The sequence below is a fragment of the Pseudophryne corroboree genome, chromosome 10 (assembly GCF_028390025.1).
Source record: "Pseudophryne corroboree isolate aPseCor3 chromosome 10, aPseCor3.hap2, whole genome shotgun sequence".
NCBI lineage: Eukaryota > Metazoa > Chordata > Amphibia > Anura > Myobatrachidae > Pseudophryne > Pseudophryne corroboree.
Window position 1 is genome coordinate 381475987 of NC_086453.1, and position 20000 is coordinate 381495986.

A 20000-nucleotide genomic window follows, 5' to 3' on the forward strand; every position below is an offset into this window, starting at 1 on the left:
TCCAACGCTATCATACACAGGACATTATTCACATCACTTGTGATTTACTATACGGTGATAATCTGGCTCCTCACCTTCAGGTTTTCATCTGCATTCACGTTATAGGCGTACAGGAGCTGCAGACAAAATGGCTTCTCCAGTTTCCACAGAGAACACTGATGAGGCTGCAAAGGGAGAACACAGCAACATGTCAGGTAGAGAATGGCTGCTGGGTGCCGGGGGGGTAGGCAAAGGGGAGAATGGCCGCTGGGTGCCGGGGGGGGGGGGGGGTGGAGAGATGGGATTGGGGGGGAGGACAGAAGGGCTGCTGGATGCCATGTGGGGGGGGGAGGTCGGAGAAAGAAAGAGGACAGAAGGGCCGCTGGGTGCCAGGATGGGGGGCGCGCGCAGAAGGGCCGCGGAGGAAGGTCGGACAGAAGGGCCAGGGGACGTGGGGGGGCAGAGGACGGAAAGGGCCGCTAGGCACAAGACGGGAGGGGGAGTGAAGGGGGGGGGGGGGGAGAATAGGACAGGACAGAAGGGCCGCTGGGCACCAAAAGAGGAGGTGGGGGGGGGCGGAGGGTTGTAGAGAGAGGACACAGAAAGGCCACTGGGTGGGTGGGGGTGGAGAAGAGGACAGAAGGGCCGCCGGGCGCCAGAAGGAGGAGGGGGGGTGGACAGAAGGGCCTCTAGGCGCTAGAAGGGGTGGGGTGGACAGAAGGGCCGCTGGGCGCTAGAAGGGGTGGGGTGGACAGAAGGGCTGCTGGGCGCCAGGGTGGAGGACAGAAGGGCAGCCGGGCGCCAGAGGGGGGGGGGGGGGTGCAGAAGGGCCACTGGGCACCAGGGGGAAGGACAAAAGGGCCGCCAGGTGCCAAGGGGGGGGAGGACAGAAGCCCGCCAGGGGAAGAGAAGGATCAGCCCCCTCACAGCAACTTCTCCTGGGCTACAGACAACATCACTGTACCTGGAATTGGGGACTTACCTTCTTAGTAGGTAGTGGTGGTGGGGGTTTGTGTCGTATTTTGGAGCTTAGTATTGTGGGGTCTCCTTGCTGGTTGGGTAACGTGGAGATGGTGCTGACGAGGGTGAGGTGAGCGGTGCAGTTCGTTTTAATACATTGGTTGATGTACTGAAACATATGAGGATATAAATGACTATTACATGTACAACTTATTGTTATCTTTTATGGATAATGGCGGCACAAAGGTTCCGTCACGCCGTACATGGCGGATGGAACATGCAGCAGAATGACATAGTACATGAGAGATCAAACCGGGCAGATAACAACTTTACAGATATACAAATATACTATTATATCCTGCAGATGTTATAGAATCGCTGGGACCAGAGGGAGAGAGGTCCCTGTCACAAGAGCTAACACTCTAGAGGAGCTGTGGGTGGACACACATAGGGTGATGGAAGCAGAGATAAGGGACTGCAGGAGCTGGACCATTAGGGGGAAGGGTGGAAAGCTTTGGGAAAGAGGAGTTTGGAGGTCGGGAGAGTGTCTGATACAATAAGGGAGGAGATTCCTGGGGATAGGAGCAGCACAGGAGAAGCCCTGGAGCTGGGATAAGGCGAGACAGAGACTGATACAGGTATAGAGACATGAGGTCATAGGGCCTAATTCAGATCTGATTGCAGCAGCAAATTTGTTACACAGCAGGGGGGGGCAGATATAACATGTGCAGAGAGAGTTAGATGGGGGGGGGGGGGGGTGTTCAAAGTGAAATCTAAATTGCAGTGTAGAAATAAAGCAGCCAGTATTTACCCTGCACAGAAACAATATAACCCAACCAAATCTAACTCTCTCTGCACGTTACATCTGCCCCAACTGCAGTGCACATGGTTTTGACCATTAGCTAACAAATTTGCTGCTGCGATCAGGTCTGAATTACCCCTTCAGTTAGTTACATGTATCTGCAGAAATATGGCAAAGCCACCAGGCCTGGACAAGGCTGGGGTGCAGCTTCCCCTGGATTGAAGTGGCCGGGCTGCTGTGGGGTAGAACACTATACTATTTATGTAGCACCCCTTTAACACTTATTGATTCTTTAGGTCTTTTAATTACACTGTCACTAGCGTATCACTATTAGTATATAGATTTTGCTTTCCCTTTAAATTAGCACATACTAACACTTTACCTTCTCATGTGTGCTGGCCTCTGCCGGTTTCTAGGGTTCTGCACCCCAGGCTCAGATATAGCATTAGGACCACCAGCATCAGAAGAGACTTGTGGAGGCCTGGTGGTTATATGTAACTAAGACCTGCGTCTCACCCGTCCGCTATAACAACGTTATGGCAGTAATGAGCAAAGTGCACAAAGTTAGACAACACAAGAGTGAGCGGAACGTGAATACCAGAAGTTACAGTCGCCCATTGTTACGTGAGCAGGACACCGCGGACACTTACTTTGAACTGACACAGAGGGTACTTGCCATAGATGTACTCCAGCAAGCCATTAATCTGCAGGGTGTACTCCTCAGGGCGCCCGGGACACGGCTGACCGGACACGTTTGACTTCTTCCGTAGAGCCATGCGGACCACCGATATGGGAAACTCTCTAGGAGACATCTGCAGTGTGAAGCTCTCCTGCAGATCACACATCGCAGAACCGTCACTTACACGTCCTCTAATCCACTGGCAAACGCACCACGGGGCACATTCCAATAGCCGCGGGGCTGACCGCGGGAGGACAGCTGCAACAATGCTCAAAGCTGTTCAGGTTTAAGACTGAGTAACTGAATAGCACTAGACATCCTGGGGGCCTTCCGTGGCTGCAATGGATGGGATCCGGTCTGAAGATCGACAGTGTCTAGGTTGACCACTGTAGGTCGACAGTCACTAGGTGACATGGATGGAAGGTCTACAGGGTTTCTAGGTCGACATGTGCTAGGTCGACAGGTCTAAAGGTCGACATGAGTTTTTCACATTTTTTTTTCTTTTTTTGAATTTTTTCATACTTAACGATCCACGTGGACTACGATTGGAACGGTAAAGTGTGCCGAGCGAAGCGGTAGCGGAGCGAAGGCACCATGCCCGAAGCATGGCGAGCGAAGCGAGCCATGCGAGGGGACGCGGTGCACTAATTTGGGATCCCGGTCACTCTACGAAGAAAACGACACCAAAAAAAAAAAATTCCTCATGTCGACCTTTAGACCGGTCGACCTAGCACATGTCGACCTAGAAACCCTGTCGACCTTCCATCCATGTCGACCTAGTGACTGTCGACCTATAGTGGTCGACCTAAACATTGTCGACCTAGACACTGTCGATTTGATGAACCACACCCCAACGGATTGGTTCCGGACACTAACAAGCCCACGGTAAGCGCATCCTACAGGCCTACCATGTGCTGCAACTGAATAACTCCGGTCACTGCAACAAGCCCGCGGTCAGCCCCACGGTTAATTGAATATGCCCCTAAAAACATTATCGAATAATCCATTCAGACAACAGGATTTTGACTTCCAGGTTTTCCAAAATTTCTCATTTCAAAGTTCTAACATATTATACATTTAGTACTGTTGCAATAGTAATTGTAATCGTTTGCAAAGGTCTTAAAATAAATAAATAAAAATTTAATATTTTTTTTTAAAACATCTTGTGCGCCCGCAGCTTTAGCAATTACCCGACTTTACGTTTGTTTGGGGGGGTTTTCCCTCCCAAATCTGTTTTATTAGGCGTTATCTGTCACATACAGGTCCATCCTGCAGTGTTCCACCTTATCACTCCGGGTCACAGATCACATGGGGGTTTGTCTTTTACTTTCAGATTTATACGGAGAAATCCAACAGACGGGTGACTGGTCACAGCCTCGGGGACACGCGGCAAGTCACCAGTAACGCCAGAGGGAACGCACAAAAACGTGACCGACTATTTCTGAAACACGTCTTTAAATAGAGAAAACGAAAAACAAAATAATCAAAACCTTTTAGAAATGAACCGAAACCAAAATTTTAGAATTATGCCAAACCAACGGACAAAAGATTCCGTAAATACCCGCCCCCTTACTCCACACATTAATAGGCAAAAACTAGAAAATCTAATATCAAAATTTAAAAAAAATAAATAAATTTAAAAAACCCCTGAAAATTTGCAGAGAAATTGGAAATTAGGCCAAGATTTATACAGCGCCTGGGTACACCACGGTGCTCTCTGGGTACACCGCAGTGCTCTATAACTGGGCGGAAATGACAGGGCTTACCTCGCTGCTCTGGAACTTGATGTTGATCATGAGGGTCTTGGTGGTCTGGGGGGACTTGGTGAAGACTTTGGAGGAATGCTCCAGCTGGAGAGGAAAGTTGGACTCCATCCAGCTCTCCCACTTCATGTGCTCTCGCCGCACGGTCGTCTCCTCGCAGAACTGGCGCATTTTGCTGCGAAAATCATTCACTTCTGGGTCATTTAGAGAGTCGAAATCGTGGAGACCTGAAAGTCAGACATGAAATGAAGATCTAGAAAACGATACACCAGCCACAGATTAGTAATGGACACCGATGACCCCTCACACGCAGTATATCCCCCCGCATCAATATATCACCTTTGCCGATGAGCAGGCTGATCTGGGAGTTTAGAGACTTCTCCGCCCGGTCGCCCTCCCTGGCCACGAGCCGCAGGACTGGTAGGAAGGGCTGAATGTCACACAGCCGCCTCTGCTCATCCTCCAGCTCTTGCTGCTCAGCCGTCTGGTTGATGCAGGTGAAGACGTAGGATGTGGGGGAGCCAAGCGTGTGGAAGAGGGGTTCCTGCTGCGCCCGTTGCCATAGTAACTGAGGACAGGAACAAAACCGCAGAGCAGATGTCAGGACCTGGATAAATATGGCTGCATGTACATCTAGCGGAAAAGTCTGCGGTGTGAGTGGCCGTACAAGAGGGAGACGGGCGGATGTTCCATTACTGAACTCATGGGATCTCAAACGTGGTCCTCAAGGCACCCCAACTGTCCAGGTTTTAAGTATATCCATGCTTGGCCACAGGTGACTTAATTAGCACCTCCGTTAATTTAATTTATCCATCTGTGCTGAGCCAGGGATATACCTAAAACCTGGACTGTTGGGTGCCTTAAATACCGTATATGCGAACATCTGGCTTGATGTGATGATGGTGGAAAAGGGACGCGGGGTGTTTTCAATTCATCTAAAAAAAGAACATGCAGCCAATTACCAGAACCAAGGAAATCTCTGAGGCATGAGGCGCTGGATCCTGGTGAATGGATAGGATCACAGAGGCATGAGGCTCTGGATCTGGGTGAACGGATAGGCTGCTTTTTTGAAAACTGGGGAATAGTCGCCTACCCAGTGCAAGTCTCTCACCTGAATGCCATGGGCGTTGGTTGGAACCTAATAACATTATAAGACTGCCAGGTATACGGTAACACCTATGGTGTGTTTCGGTGCACTCCGTAACCTGTTAGCTGGTGACAATGGTACGTTACCACTATCAGTGTGTGTGAGAGAGGCCAGGTATACAGTAGTACCTATGGTGTTTCGGTGCACTACGGCGTGTTTCGGTGACAAGTATGTGTAGCCGGCACATTACCACTATTAGTATATGGGAGAACCACCAGGCTCATGCTGTGCAACGCTGATGAGAGTAAAGGGCATCCTACCTTCTTGATATTCCCTAGGCTGGCGCTGCATGGCACAGGAAAGTTGAGGTAGATGCCCGTCGGCAGCAGGAAGTCCACTGAAATGTTCTGCTTCTCCTCTTTGGCCCAGAAGTCCACTGGGCAGTAAACTCCAGGTGGCATCCTGCCCTGCGGCTACCGCCCCACCGGCCCTGCAGACACAACACAGCATTTACCAATAGAGTCGCGCAGGTCTCCTAACCGAGCACTTCCCAGAATCCTCAGAAATCCCACACAGCCTGACCAGAGAGCGTAACCTGGACTATCACCTGACCAGAGAGCGCTCACAGGACTATCACCTGACCAGAGAGCGCTCACAGGACTATCACCTGACCAGAGAGCGCTCACAGGACTATCACCTGACCAGAGAGCGCTCACAGGACTATCACCTGACCAGAGAGCGCTCACAGGACTATCACCTGACCAGAGCGCACTCACAGGACTACGTATCCTGACCAGAGAGCGCTCACAGGACTACGTAACCTGACCAGAGAGCGCTCACAGGACTACGTAACCTGACCAGAGAGCGCTCACAGGACTACGTAACCTGACCAGAGAGCGCTCACAGGACTACGTAACCTGGACAATCACACACGGACGCCCTCAGCTCTCGTCATAAATCACTGTGCAGAGTGTCAGATGTGATCGTTCATCAGCTATGCATACAGGACAAGGGCACCAGACACCCACGTGGTAGTGGCAGCCATTCTGTAAGCGATAGGAACTATCCCTTAACCCTCCCCTCCTAACCCAACCCTTCCCTCCCGCATCCTAACCCTTAACCCTCCTCTCCCGCAGTTTAAATCTTAATCCTCCCATAGCCTAACCCTAATCTCCCCCTAGTGCCAAACTCTAACCATAAAATTAACCCGTCGGTATGTGTCCGCACTATAAGCACGGTGATTCCACTGTCAGGACTGTGACCGCCTGGAATCCTGACTAGATCTTGGTAAGAGGATGGCTCCTCAGTCTATGAGATTGTTTATAAACTGCAGCTTATAAACACTCTGTTAATTTTGGGTTTCAACATGCCGGGAAGCAGCCGCGGTTTAGTAAATAAACCAGTGATACCAACTATCAAACATGGAGGAGGATGCGCAAGGGTCTGGTACAGAGGGATTGGCACCCTGAACCAATAGGACTACCACAGCGTTTGTAGCACCATGCTGTGCCCTCTGGTCTACGCCTAGTTGGTAAAGGGCTCATCCTACCACCGGATAATGACCCAGACATTCCTCCCGGCTATGTCAGAGCTGCCTTTCCGGAAAAGAACAAGACGATCGGCTTAAAATCCCAGACTGGCCGCGCAGTCTCCAGTATCCATCCAGCTGGTTTGGGATGAGCTATATAGGGGGTGACGGGAAAGCAGCTACAGGTGCAGCACATGTGTGTGAGGTTCTGCAGCAGGGCTGGGAACACCTTCCCCAACACTATGAGGTTTCTGTTGTAGGAAGAGCAAACAAAAGGATTCTAGGAATTTCTTCATAAATCGTGTATTGTCTATTTGCCCTCAGCGTTAATGACAGAGCACACTGAGGTATTACACCGTGTAACTGTGACCGGGACACACCGGGGTTTTACACCTTCTGCTGGCAGTGTATTTCCCAGTGGAAGTGGTCGGACCTGTTTAAAGCATTTCTAAAAGAATTCCTTCCAAAAACAAACATTTTCTGTCTGGTATGTAACACTACGGGTCCTTACAGCAGCACGGAGAGTATATAGAGGTTCCATCCCCGCCATATAATATAGGTGCAAATATGGCAGCTAGAGCAGGATCATGGGCCAGAAGTATAGAGGTTCCATTCCCGCCATATAATATAGGTACATGGGCCGGGAGTATAGGGGATCCATCCCTGCCATATAATATAGGTACATGGGCCGGGAGTATAGGGGATCCATTCCTGCCATATAATATAGGTACATGGGCCGGGAGTATAGGGGTTCCATCCCCGCCATATAATATAGGTATATGGTCCGGGAGTATAGGGGTTCCATCCCTGCCATATAATATAGGTACATGGGCCGGGAGTATAGGGGTTCCATTCCCGCCATATAATATAGGTACATGGGCCGGGAGTATAGGGGTTCCATCCCTGCCATATAATATAGGTACATGGGCCAGGAGTATAGGGGTTCCATCCCCGCCATATAATATAGGTACATGGGCCGGGAGTATAGGGGTTCCATCCCCGCCATATAATATAGGTACATGGGCCGGGAGTATAGGGGTTCCATTCCCGCCATATAATATAGGTACATGGGCCGGGAGTATAGGGGTTCCATCCCTGCCATATAATATAGGTACATGGGCCGGGAGTATAGGGGTTCCATCCCCGCAATATAATATAGGTACATGGGCCGGGAGTATAGGGGTTCCATCCCGCCATATAATATAGGTACATGGGCCGGGAGTATAGGGGTTCCATCCCCGCCATATAATATAGGTACATGGGCCGGGAGTATAGGGGATCCATTCCTGCCATATAATATAGGTACATGGGCCGGGAGTATAGGGGTTCCATCCCTGCCATATAATATAGGTACATGGGCCGGGAGTATAGGGGTTCCATCCCTGCCATATAATATAGGTACATGGGTCGGGAGTATAGAGGTTCCATCCCTGCCATATAATATAGGTACATGGGCCGGGAGTATAGGGGATCCATTCCTGCCATATAATATAGGTACATGGGCCGGGAGTATAGGGGTTCCATCCCTGCCATATAATATAGGTACATGGGCCGGGAGTATAGGGGTTCCATCCCTGCCATATAATATAGGTACATGGGTCGGGAGTATAGGGGTTCCATCCCTGCCATATAATATAGATACATGGGCCGGGAGTATAGGGGTTCCATCCCCGCCATATAATATAGATACATGGGCTGGGACTATAGGGGTTCCTTCCCCGCCATATAATATAGGTACATGGGTCGGGAGTATAGGGGTTCCATCCCTGCCATATAATATAGATACATGGGCTGGGACTATAGGGGTTCCATCCCCGCCATATAATATAGATACATGGGCTGGGACTATAGGGGTTCCTTCCCCGCCATATAATATAGGTACATGGGTCGGGAGTATAGGGGTTCCATCCCTGCCATATAATATAGGTACATGGGTCGGGAGTATAGGGGTTCCATCCCTGCCATATAATATAGATACATGGGTCGGGAGTATAGGGGTTCCATCCCGCCATATAATATAGGTACATGGGCCGGGAGTATAGGGGTTCCATCCCGCCATATAATATAGGTACATGGGCCGGGAGTATAGGGGTTCCATCCCGCCATATAATATAGGTACATGGGCCGGGAGTATAGGGGTTCCATCCCCGCCATATAATATAGATACATGGGCTGGGACTATAGGGGTTCCATCCCGCCATATAATATAGGTACATGGGTCGGGAGTATAGGGGTTCCATCCCTGCCATATAATATAGGTACATGGGTCGGGAGTATAGGGGTTCCATCCCTGCCATATAATATAGATACATGGGTCGGGAGTATAGGGGTTCCATCCCGCCATATAATATAGGATCATGGTCCGGGAGTATAGGGGTTCCATCCCGCCATATAATATAGGTACATGGGCCGGGAGTATAGAGGTTCCATCCCGCCATATAATATAGGTACATGGGCCGGGAGTAGAGAGGTTCCATCCCTGCCATATAATATAGGTACAACCTCTTTGCGGGCACGTGGTAGATACGCCATGGAAGGCGTCAGACGATGCAATGACGGACATGGGCTAGCTGTTTATAATAACAAGTGCAGAGAGACTCTCTGGATTACGGAGCAGAGAATCCAGATCCCATAGATGGAAGGGTCTCCGGTCCAGGAATGGGAACTTTCATCTGCGCCAAATCAGAAGCGGATTCCTATGTGAAAACTCGGACGGTGCATCTTACAGACGCGTCACAACCATACAGAAAACAGTGTGTACGGAACCTGGAGAAAAGGACGTTACCCTTGTGTCAGCCACATACTGGTCTTGTGACAAAACCGACGCATTTCACCTCTGACGCGACTGCAGGACTATGCCATGTTAGTTTCCTGGTCCAGCAAGGACCTAAATCTGCCCTGAAAATGCTGCTCCGGAATTTCTCATGAGAAGTGCTGACTAGGTGCATAGATGGGGTAAATCCCAGGGCCAGGGGGCAAGTAACGGCCCTGTCATAGTGATGGGATAAATCCCAGGGCCAGGGGGCAAGTAACGGCCCTGTCATAGTGATGGAGTAAATCCCAGGGCCAGTAACAGCCCTGTCATAGTGATTGGGTAAATCCCAGGGCAAGTAATGGTCCTGTCATAGTGATGGGGTAAATCCCAGGGCCAGTAACGGCCCTGTCAGTGATGGGGTAAATCCCAGGGCCAGTAACGGCCCTGTCAGTGATGGGGTAAATCCCAGGGCCAGTAACAGCCCTGTCATAGTGATGGGGTAAATCCCGGGGCCAGTAACGGCCCTGTCATAGTGATGGGGTAAATCCCGGGGCCAGTAACGGCCCTGTCATAGTGATGGGGTAAATCCCGGGGCCAGTAACGGCTTTGTCAGTGATGGGGTAAATCCCGGGGCCAGTAACGGCTCGGTCATAGTGATGGGGTAAATCCCAGGGCCAGTAACGGCCCTGTCATAGTGATGGGGTAAATCCCAGGGCCAGTAACGGCCCTGTCATAGTGATGGGGTAAATCCCAGGGCCAGTAACGGCCCTGTCATAGTGATGGGGTAAATCCCAGGGCCAGGGGGCAAGTAACGGCTTTGTCATAGTGATGGGGTAAATCCCAGGGCCAGGGGCAAGTAACGGCTTTGTCATAGTGATAGGGTAAATCCCAGGGCCAGTAACAGCCCTGTCATAGTGATTTGGTAAATCCCAGGGCCAGGGGGCCAGTAGGCCAGTAACAGCCCTGTCATAGTGATGGGGTAAATCCCAGGGCAAGTAATGGTCCTGTCATAGTGATGGGGTAAATCCCAGGGCCAGTAACGGCCCTGTCATAGTGATGGGGTAAATCCCAGGGCCAGGGGGCCAGTAACGGCTGTCTCATAGTGATGGGGTAAATCCCAGGGCCAGGGGGCCAGTAACGGCTCTGGCATAGTGATGGGGTAAATCCCAGGGCCAGTAACGGCCCTGTCATAGTGATGGGGTAAATCCCAGGGCCAGTAGCGGCCCTGTCATAGTGATGGGGTAAATCCCAGGGCCAGGGGGCAAGTAACAGCTTTGTCATAGTGATGGGGTAAATCCCAGGGTCAGGGGGCAAGTAACGGCTCTGTCATAGTGATGGGGTAAATCCCAGGGTCAGGGGGCCAGTAACGGCTCTGTCATAGTGATGGGGTAAATCCCAGGGCCAGGGGGCAAGTAACGGCTTTGTCATAGTGATGGGGTAAATCCCAGGGCCAGTAACAGCCCTGTCATAGTGATTGGGTAAATCCCAGGGCCAGTAACGGCCCTGTCATATTGATGGGGTAAATCCCAGGCCCAGGGGGCAAGTAACGGCCCTGTCACAGTGATGGGGTAAATCCCAGGGCCAGTAATGGACCTGTCATAGTGATGGGGTAAATCCCAGGGTCAGGGGGCAAGTAACGGCTCTGTCATAGTAATGGGGTAAATACCAGGGGGCAAGTGATGGGGTAAATCAGGGCAGATCACAAGCAACAGAGAAAAACAAAACGTATGTATGCATGCATGCATGCATGCATGTTATGTATGGTATGTATAGTATGTATGTACAGTATGTATGTACAGTATGTATAGTATGTATGTATGTATGTATGTATGTACAGTATGTATGTACAGTATGTATGTATGTATGTACAGTATGTATAGTATGTATGTACAGTATGTATAGTATGTACGTACAGTATGTACAGTATGTACAGTATGTATGTATGTACAGTATGTATGTATAGTATGTATGTATAGTATGTATGTATGTACAGTATGTATGTATGTACAGTATGTATAGTATGTATGTATGTACGTATGTATGTACGTATGTATGTACAGTATGTATGTATGTATGTGCAGTATGTATGTGCAGTATGTATGTATGTATGTATGTGCAGTATGTATGTATGTACAGTATGTATGTATGTACAGTATGTATGTATGTATGTATGGTATGTATGTGCAGTATGTATGTGCAGTATGTATGTGCAGTATGTATGTATGTATGTATGTATGTGCAGTATGTATGTATGTATGTACAGTATGTATGTATGTACAGTATGTATGTATGTATGTATGTACGTACGTACATACAGTATGTATGTGCAGTATGTACAGTATGTATGTATGTATGTATGTATGTTTGTTATGTCTTTCCTCCAGGCAAAGCCACTTACACTGCAGACAATGGCTGGACAACTTTCCAGGCTCCTTAGAAGTTCCCAGGGGCCCCAGACAGGACTGGCTGGATACTACATGATTCTGCCCAACCCCAGGGGCACCAGGACCGGTTACATCATATTTCTGCATAAACCCCTTCACCCACGGGAGGTGGGGAAGCGGCAAGGTCGACGCAGAGACCCCGGCAGCTGTTTTCCAATGAACAAACTGAGAACTATAAATCTGCCGTCAAATATTCAGGTCCAATATTGTAAACATAAGCAATGGAGGTTACTGTGCTTCATACCACGGAACAGGAACAGAACACTGACAGACAGAGGAGGATGTCGTGGTCCTGAGTCACTATGGCCGGCCCCTGCCACACACAGCCCTGGCTGACATGCTGCCGTGGTCACCGGGGTAATGACCCCGCTCTGCGGCATCTTCTCAATCACACATTAACCCACTGCTGATAGAGTGATGCTGTAATGGGTACAGTCACAGCAGGAGCGTCGGCCATGTTGTCTCCCAGAGATCCCACACTGTCCTGTATATCAGCCTATGGGCATATGCGACGCCATTACAACCACACTCCTCACCACTCTGTGGGGGTAATTTAGACCTGATCGCTAGGCTGTGTCTTCATACAGCCTGTGATCAAGTCTAAACTGCGCATGCGTATGCAATGCGCAGGCGCGTCGCACGGGTACAAAGCGGATCGCCGCTCAGCGATGGCTTTGTGCGAAGAATCCACTTGCACGGGCAATTGCAAGGAGATTGACAGGAAGAAGGCGTTTGTGGGTGGTATCTGACCGTTTTCAGGGAGTGGGTGGGATCAAGCAGGCGCGATCAAGCGTTTTCAGGGCGGGTGTCTGATGTCAAATTCAGTCCTGATCAGCTTGATGTGATCGCAGCAGCTGAGTAAGTCCTGGGCTGCGCAGAGACTGCACAAGATCTGTTTTTACAGCTCTGGTACACATGCGATCACACACTTGAACAGTGAAAATACACTCCCCTGTAGGCGGCGACTATCTGATCAAATATCGCTGCAAAAACCATAGTCAAAATCGCTGCCCAGCAATCAGGTCTGAATTACCCCCTATAAACAGAAGTAAAGGGAGCATTCGGGACACACAGGGACCACAGAAGGCGATTAGTGACAGCGGCCATTTTGTTGGCTGAACCTATAGTCATGAGAATGAAACTGAGGTACCAGTGCCTCGTAACATTTAATTATGAAGTACCTCAGCAATGACTTGTTGCACGAGTATAATGTCAGCTCCCAGCGATGTGCATATATTATATTTTATTATCCATCTATATCCCTATATCTGTGGGGTAAATGTATTGTGTGTTATGGGGGAGAAGCGCTTCGGCAGACCAGATGTTTATATATCGTGTCGACGTCATTACTGAAGCGAAGCAGGAAGTGTTATAGCGGCACGATGTGTGCCGCTATAATACATTTACCCCTTTATATCTAATACACATATCACTGACCCGCCCCGGCTTTGCATGGGAGCAATTTTGAATTTATGGCTACGGCTTACAACAATTTTTCAGGAGAAATCCTGATAACACGTATGCATCTCTACGTAGTATTAAATAAAGTCCATAATCGGGATATCTTTTTAACGGTTGAGGTAGCTTAAGGCCAGAAATCACCTGAACGACTGTTTTTGACTTGCGTCACTAAAATCACCACTGCTCGGCTCCCTTATGTCACAGATTAATGTTTCATACACCTAAACCATCCTCATCAAATGCTCCGCATCAAAATCTGTCCAGTGGTTTGAGAGATAGTATATTTAAAAAAATAATAATTTATTTATATACACTGCTCAAAAAAATAAAGGGAACACTTAAACAACACAATGTAACTCCAAGTCAATCACACTTCTGTGAAATCAAACTGTCCACTTAGGAAGCAACACTGATTGACAATCAATTTCACATGCTGTTGTGCAAATGGAATAGACAGCAGGTGGGAATTATAGGCAATTAGCAAGACACCCCCAATAATAAGATTTTAAACCTACCGGTAAATCTATTTCTCCTAGTCCGTAGAGGATGCTGGGGACTCCGTAAGGACCATGGGGTATAGACGGGCTCCGCAGGAGATAGGGCACCTAAAAGAACTTTGACTATGGGTGTGCACTGGCTCCTCCCTCTATGCCCCTCCTCCAGACCTCAGTTAGAGAACTGTGCCCAGAGGAGATGGACACTACATGGCAGGATTTAGAAATCCAAGGGCAAGATTCATACCAGCCCACACCAATCATACCATGTAACCTGAAACATACATAACCAGTTAACCGTATGAACAAAAAACAGCAACGGTCCAAGACCGATTCCAACTGTAACATAACCCTTATGTAATCAACAACTATATACAAGTCTTGCAGAGTTTCCGCACTGGGACGGGTGCCCAGCATCCTCTACGGACTAGGAGAAATAGATTTACCGGTAGGTTTAAAATCCTATTTTCTCTTACGTCCTAGAGGATGCTGGGGACTCCGTAAGGACCATGGGGTTTATACGAAAGCATCCAATCGGGCGGGAGAGTGCGTATGACTCTGCAGCACCGACTGAGCAAACGCTAGGTCCTCATCAGCCAGGGTATCAAACTTGTAGAATTTAGCAAAAGTGTTTGACCCCGACCAAGTCGCCGCTCGGCAAAGTTGTAATGCCGAGACGCCTCGGGCAGCCGCCCAAGAAGAGTCCACCTTCCTAGTGGAATGGGCCTTAACCGAATTTGGCACCGGCAATCCAGCCGTAGAGTGAGCCTGCTGAATCGTATTACAGATCCAGCGAGCAATAGTCTGCTTCGAAGCAGGTGCGCCAATCTTATTGGCCGCATACAGGACAAACAGGGCCTCTGTTTTCCTAATTCTAGCCGTCCTGGCTACATAAATCTTTAAGGCCCTGACTACGTCCAGGGATCTGGAATAATCCAGGTCACTTGTAGCCACAGGCACCACAATAGGTTGATTCACATGGAATGAAGAAACCACCTTAGGCAAAAAATGCGGATGTGTCCTCAATTCAGCTCGATCCACATGAAAAATCAAGTAGGGGCTTTTGTGTGACAAAGCCGCCAATTCTGATACTCGCCTTGCCGATGCCAAGGCCAACAACATGACCACCTTCCAAGTAAGAAATTTCAACTCAACCTTGTTAAGCGGTTCAAACCAGTGTGATTTTAGGAACTGCAACACCACGTTGAGGTCCCATGGTGCCACTGGAGGCACAAAAGGGGGCTGGATGTGCAGCACTCCCTTTACAAACATCTGGACTTCTGGAAGAGAAGCCAATTCCTTCTGAAAGAAAATCGAGAGGGCCGAAATCTGAACCTTAACAGAGCCTAATTTCAGGCCCATATCCACTCCTGTCTGTAGGAAGTGGAGAAAACGACCCAGATGAAAATCTTCCGTAGGTGCATTCTTGGTCTCACACCAAGACACATACTTTCGCCAGATACGGTGATAATGCTTAACCGTCACCTCCTTCCTAGCCTTTATTAAAGTAGGGATGACCTCTTCCGGAATCCCCTTTTTTGCTAGGATTCGGCGTTCAACCGCCATGCCGTCAAACCGCGGAAAGTCTTGAAATACACAGGGCCCCTGTTGCAACAGGTCTTCCCTCAGCGGAAGAGGCCAGGGATCTCCCGTGAGCATCTCTTGTAGATCTGAGTACCAGGCCCTTCGAGGCCAGTCTGGGACAACGAGTATCGTCTGTACTCTTCTTAGTCTTATGATCCTCAACACTTTTGTGATGAGAGGAAGAGGAGGAAACACGTAGACCAACTTGAACACCCACGGTGTTATCAGAGCGTCTACTGCTACTGCCTGAGGGTCCCGAGACCTGGCACAATACCTCCGAAGTTTTTTGTTGAGGCGTGACGCCATCATGTCTATTTGAGGAGTTCCCCAAAGACGTATTATGTCTGCAAAGACTTCTTGATGAAGTCCCCACTCTCCTGGATGGAGATAGTGTCTGCTGAGGAAGTCTGCTTCCCAGTTGTCCACTCCCGGAATTAAGACAGCCGACAGAGCGCTCACGTGATTTTCCGCCCAGCGAAGAATCCTGGTGGCTTCCGCCAACGCGACTCTGCTTCTTGTCCCGCCTTGGCGGTTCACATGAGCCACTGCTGCGACATTGTCTGACTGAATCAGAACCGGTAGGTTTCGAAGAAGACTCTCCGCTTGTCGAAGGCCGTTGTATATGGCCCTGAGTTCCAACACATTGATGTGTAGACATGACTCCTGGTCTGACCAAAGTCCCTGAAAATTTTTTTCCTTGTGTGACTGCTCCCCATCCTCGGAGGCTCGCGTCCGTTGTAACCAGGATCCAATCCTGAATTCCGAATCTGTGACCCTCCAGTAGGTGAGCACTTTGCAACCACCACAGGAGAGACACCCTGGCCCCTGGGGACAGAGTTATTTTTCGATGTAAGTGTAGATGGGATCCGGACCACTTGTCCAGAAGGTCCCATTGAAAAGTCCTTGCATGGAACCTTCCAAATGGAATGGCCTCGTAGGCCGCCACCATCTTTCCCAGAACTTGAGTGCACTGGTGAACAGACACCCATTTCGGTTTCAGCAGGTCTCTGACCATGTTCTGGATGTCCTGGGCTTTCTCCATTGGAAGGAAGACCTTCATTTGTTCCGTATCCAGTATCATACCTAGGAACGGTAATCGAGTTGTCGGAATCAACTGTGACTTCGGAAGATTTAGAATCCAACCGTGTTGCTGGAGCACTCTCGGAGAGAGCGCCACACTGCTCAGCAATTTCTCCCTTGATCTTGCTTTTATCAGGAGATCGTCCAAGTATGGGATAATTGTGACTCCATGCTTGCGCAGGACCACCATCATTTCCGCCATTATCTTGGTGAAAATCCTCGGGGCCGTGGAAAGTCCAAACGGCAACGTCTGAAATTGGTAATGACAATCCTGTACAGCGAATCTCAGGAATTCTTGATGGGGGGGATATATGGGGACATGAAGGTACGCATCCTTTATGTCCAGAGACACCATAAACTCCCCTCCTCCATGTTGGCTATTATCGCTCTGAGTGATTCCATTTTGAATTTGAATCTTTTTATGTACAGGTTTAGGGATTTCAGATTCAAGATAGGTCTGACCGAACCGTCCGGTTTCGGGACCACAAAGGAGGGTTAAGTAATAACCTCTTCCCTGCTGGTTCATGGGAACCCTGATTATCACTTGCTGTATACACAGCGTTTGAATTGCAGCTAACACTACATCCCGTTCCGACGTGGAAACTGGTAGGGCAGACTTGAAAAATCGGCGCGAGGGCACCTCTTCGAATTCCAGTTTGTAACCCTGGGAAACTATTTCTAACACCCAGGGATTCAGGTCTGAGCTGACCCAGACCTGGCTGAAAAGTCGAAGACGTGCGCCCACCGGTGCGGACTCCCTCAGGGGAGTCCCGGCGTCATGCTGTGGGTTTTGGAGTAGCCGGGGAGGACTTTTGGTCCTGGGCGCCTGCCGAAGCAGGTGCTCTTTTGCCTCTGCCCTTACCTCTGGCAAGGAAGGAGGATCCCCGACCTCTTCTGGACTTGTGCGACCGAAAGGACTGCATCTGATAGTGTGTTACTTTCTTTTGCTGTTGGGGAATATATGGTAAAAAAAAAAATTTGATTTGCCTGCTGTAGCTGTGGAAACCAGGTCCGTCAGCCCATCCCCAAACAATACATCACCCTTATAGGATAGTACTTCCATATGCTTTTTGGAATCCGCATCACCCGTCTATTGGCGAGTCCATAAGGATCATCTCGCTGAGATCGACATGGCATTGGCCCTAGAAGCCAGCAATCCAATGTCTCTTTGAGCATCCCTCATAAATAAGACTGCGTCTATTATATGGGCTATAGTTAAGAATATAGGTTCCTTATCCATACTATCAAAATTATCTGTCAGCTCATCTGTCCAAGCTGCAACTGCGCTACACACCCATGCCGACGCAATCGTCGGTCGTAGTCCAGCACCCGTATGAGAATAAATACCCTTTAAGGTAGTTTCTTGCCTGCGATCTGCAGGGTCCTTAAGGGCCGCTGTGTCAGGAGACGGTAGCGCCACTTTCTTGGACAAGAGCGTCAGGGCCTTGTCCACAGTGGGAGGTGATTCCCAACTCTCCCTGTCCTGTTTAGGGAAGGGGTATGCCATATAAATTCTTTTGGGGATCTGCGGTCTCTTATCCGGAGTCTCCCAAGCTTTTATAAAGAATTCATTTAATTCATGAGATGTGGGAAAATTAATAATCTGTTTCTTTTCCTTAAACATGTGTACCCTTGTGTCAAGGACCGAGGGTTCATCCACAATATGCAAGACATCCCTAATTGCCACAATCATACACTGAATGGTTTTAGTCACCCTAGGGTGCAATTTTACTTAATCATAATCGACACTGGAATCAGAGTCTGTGTCGGTAGTAGTGTCTTGTGCTAAGGGACGTTTTTGAGACCCCGACGGGCCCTGTGAATCGGTCCAATCCGAGGATTGACCCCCTGATGTTCCCCTTAATTCAGCCTTATCAAGCCTCTCATGTAAAGATGTCACACTTGCATTTAACCTATGCCACATGCTCATCCAATCCTGAGTCGGCACCAGCGACGGGGACACACTACTCATTTGCTCCACCTCCTCCTTGGAGAAGCCTTCCGCTTCAGACATGTCGACGCACACTTACCGACACCCCACACACACAGGGAGTTACCTATAAGGGGACAAAACCCCAACCAGGCCCTTAGGGGAGACAGAGAGAGAGAGAGAGAGAATGCCAGCACACACCCAGCGCCCAAACACTGGAATATATGACCAGATAGCGCTTTTATATATTTATAATGTTAATCTCCACTCACTGCGTCGCCAATGTGCCCCCCTCCTCTTTTTTCCAGCCTGTGAAGCTCAGCAGGGGAGAGAACAGGGAGCCAGTGTTTTCTCATGCAGCCTCTGTGGAGAAAATGGCGCTGGTTAGTGCCGAGGATCAAGCCCCGCCCACCCGACGGCGGGCTTCGGTCCCCTCATGATATTGTAAGAAAATGGCGGGGGTCCGTGGATTTACTTTCCCACAGCCTAATCCAACATATTTATGCCCAAATTGAGGTTTATTGCTGCCCAGGGCTCCCCCCCTGCGCCCTGCACCCTACAGTGCCTCTTGTGTGTGTGTGACTGGGAGCAATGGCGCGCAGCTTACCGCTACGCGCTTACCTCATGAAGATCTGAGGTCTTCTGCCGCCTGAAGTCTTTTTCTCAATACTCACTCGGCTTCTATCTTCGTCATCTGTGAGGAGGACGGCGGCGCGGCTCCGGGACGAACCTCAGGTGAGACCTGTGTTCCGACTCCCTCTGGAGCTAATGGTGTCCAGTAGCCTTAGAAGCAGTGCCCAACTTGACAAACCAGCTCTGCTTCTCTCTCCTCAGTCCCACGATGCAGAGAGCCTGTTGCCAACAGGACTCCCTGAAAATAAAAAACCTAACAATATTCTTTAAAACAGCAAACTCTTGAGAGCTCACTGCTTTGTACCCTTTCTCCTCTGGGCACAGAATCTAACTGAAGTCTGGAGGAGGGGCATAGAGGGAGGAGACAGTGCACACCCATAGTCAAAGTTCTTTTAGGTGCCCTATCTCCTGCGGAGCCCGTCTATACCCCATGGTCCTTACGGAGTCCCCAGCATCCTCTAGGACGTAAGAGAAAAAGGAGTTGTTCTGCAGGTGGTGACCACAGACCACAGCCCAACACTGTGCAGGACGTTTGGCATTTGCCAGAGAACACCAAGATCGGCAAATTCGCCACTGGCACCCTGTGCTCTTCACAGATGAAAGCAGGTACTCACTGAGCACGTGACAGACGTGACAGAGTCTGGAGACGCCAAGGAGAACGTTCTGCTGCCTGCAACATCCTCCAGCATGACCGGTTTGGCAGTGGGTCAGTAATGGTGTGGGGTGGTATTTCTTTGGGGGGCCACACAGCCCTCCATGTGCTCGCCAGAGGTAGCCTGACTGCCATTAGGTACCGAGATGAGATCCTCAGACCCCTTGTG

At 49.5% G+C, this 20000-nt stretch overlaps 1 protein-coding gene across 1 annotated transcript in view; it reads right to left on the minus strand.

The window, feature by feature from the left end:
- Positions 1-20000, minus strand: part of PIK3CD (phosphatidylinositol-4,5-bisphosphate 3-kinase catalytic subunit delta) — an 83418-nt gene that overhangs the window by 10590 nt on the left and 52828 nt on the right. The window contains exons 2-7 of the mRNA XM_063941864.1: positions 5591-5760; positions 4523-4751; positions 4187-4410; positions 2392-2571; positions 962-1108; positions 75-164 (exon numbers count right to left, since the gene is read on the minus strand). Of these exons, the coding sequence (XP_063797934.1) occupies positions 75-164; positions 962-1108; positions 2392-2571; positions 4187-4410; positions 4523-4751; positions 5591-5731 (1011 nt within the window). The 5' untranslated portion in view covers positions 5732-5760. The remainder of the gene's footprint in view (positions 1-74; positions 165-961; positions 1109-2391; positions 2572-4186; positions 4411-4522; positions 4752-5590; positions 5761-20000) is intronic.